The 2,150-nt window shown below is 35.1% G+C and overlaps 1 protein-coding gene across 1 annotated transcript in view; it reads left to right on the top strand.

The window, feature by feature from the left end:
* The first annotated feature begins 1,089 nt into the window (after positions 1–1,089).
* The window catches only part of LOC107036942, a 2,335-nt gene continuing 1,274 nt past the window's right edge, over positions 1,090–2,150 (top strand). Inside the window, exons 1-2 of the mRNA XM_015255210.2 lie at positions 1,090–1,218; positions 1,470–1,625. Of these exons, the coding sequence (XP_015110696.1) occupies positions 1,153–1,218; positions 1,470–1,625 (222 nt within the window). The 5' untranslated portion in view covers positions 1,090–1,152. The remainder of the gene's footprint in view (positions 1,219–1,469; positions 1,626–2,150) is intronic.

Genomic DNA, 2,150 nt, shown 5'->3' with positions numbered 1-2,150 from the left:
TTTAAAAAGTCTAAAGTGACCGTTTTACCCCACCCTCCCCTACCGCTCCCCTCAGCCCTTCGATAAAATGTTAATAGAAAAATTTTATTTACACATACTTTAATGAATTTGAAACATCACATTTGAAGAAACCATCGGAAATCTCACTTTCAGGGAAATTCATGAAAAATTCGAAATTTTCAACAATCATCATAAAAATCAAATCAACCAATATAGCTATCGTAATCATCGTTTAACTTCGACTTAATGGCATTGAAACAAACATTTTAAGCTATGATTGAATTCATTCGAAGCATGATATTCAAAGATATCCCCGGAATTCTGATTTTCAAAAAATACAAAATTTTTGCAAATTTTCAAATTAATCAAAATAACGATTATTGCTGTCGCCTTCAGCTTCGAACTCGGTCAAAGGACATCCAAAGAAATTTTTTAACCCGTCATTCAATGAATTGCGAACATTTTTTAGTTATTGTGGGCCAACCGATTTTCGAAAGAACTCAAAAATTAAAAAAACTAGTCGATGAATTAAAATTTAATTAATGGCGATTGACACATGCAATATGCTGTTTAATGAATTAAAAATGTTTACGTACGTCACGCGCTATCGAGACAAATTGTTGATCGAATTAGTCGCCACTGAAACGAAAGCCTAATGACGATTGACCCATCAATTATTAATCGTGACATGAAGAGGAAAGGGGAAGGAGCCGTCCAATCCGGAATTAAAATGAAACATAACACGGGAAAATCGACCAACCCCCGGAGCGTGGGGCCTCTAAAAATATTCACAGGTCGTACACCTAATTTCAATCCCCCCTAATGCAGCAGCAGCGATCGTAATCAGGAAGCTGTGTTGCTCGACGTCCACAAGGAATTCGCGTGCGGAAGCGAAACGATCGAAAAAGTATCGTTTCATATTATTTCGTGTTATATATTTTTTTTATTGTACGAGTTTAGACCTTACGTGACCAGTTGATTATTGTCGATCGCTCGAGTCTGATAATTAGCTTCACTCTTGTTTTTCCTCGCGTACTCGCGTGGCTCTATAAGAGGGCCAAGAGCTCCCCGGAGAGACGGATGTCTCATTCGAGCGTGCGAGCCACTGCGGATTTAATAATAAAAGTTCGCTTAATACATTTCAGTTTAAATATGAACGAGTTTTGGATTAAATTTATTACTCTGGCTGTTCTTGCAGTTCATTTTTCGGGGATTGAAGTAATTCACCTCTTCTTTTTTTGCGAAATTCATTTGTTATTTTATGATTTCTACGATGGGGTGAATGTGATCATTTTGAGATTATTTTCAAAAATGCACTGTAAAATCTAGTGGCTTAGACGTACCCACGTTTTTCGTCAACGACTCATTGGGTTTTTCATCAACAACTCATGAGGATAGAAAAACCCAGTGACTTATGAGAATGCGATAAATTGAGTCATTAAAAATTTTTGAGTGCCGTTTTTTTGCAGGCGCAACTTGAACTTTACTATGAAGATATTGTCATCGAGACTATCGACCCGGAATACATCAAAGACCCCGAAGCTCACATCAACACTGACAGCGACGATGAAGACTCCATTTTCGTCAATTTTACAATCATAAAACCATTGCCAACGACTGCGCAAGTGAGTGGAGTCATTCAGCAATAGTCTGTCCCATTTATTGTGCAAAGAAAATTTGCCAATTTATTTTTCCCGATTTTTAATGACTTATTGTCGGAATTTTACAGTTTTCGACTATTTTTTAAAATCAAATTGTGAATTCTCATCAAGTGTAGCGGAAATTTAATGCAAAAATCGCCTGATAAAATCACAAACACAACATTAACAATATTAATAATAATAATAATAATAATAATAACATTAATATTGATAATATTATAATAATATCAATATTGCGACACCGTTTAATATAAATATTATTAATATTATAATATTATCAATATTAAAAAAAAAAGAAACACCGTTTGATATCAATATTGTTAATATTATAATATTATCAATATTATTTATGTTGTTTCCAACATAAAAATCAATACTAATGTAGTTGATAATATTGGTATTGATTGTTATATTGTTATTATCAACTAGGGGGGCTTCGCCCCCTGCTCGCTTCGCTCGCCAGCTCAGGGGGGGGGCTTAGCCCCCCCG

Source organism: Diachasma alloeum, unplaced genomic scaffold (assembly GCF_001412515.2).
Source record: "Diachasma alloeum isolate Michigan unplaced genomic scaffold, Dall2.0 Dall_scaffold_00212, whole genome shotgun sequence".
Classification (NCBI taxonomy): Eukaryota; Metazoa; Arthropoda; class Insecta; order Hymenoptera; family Braconidae; genus Diachasma; species Diachasma alloeum.
This window is presented reverse-complemented; position numbering and strand designations above follow the sequence as displayed.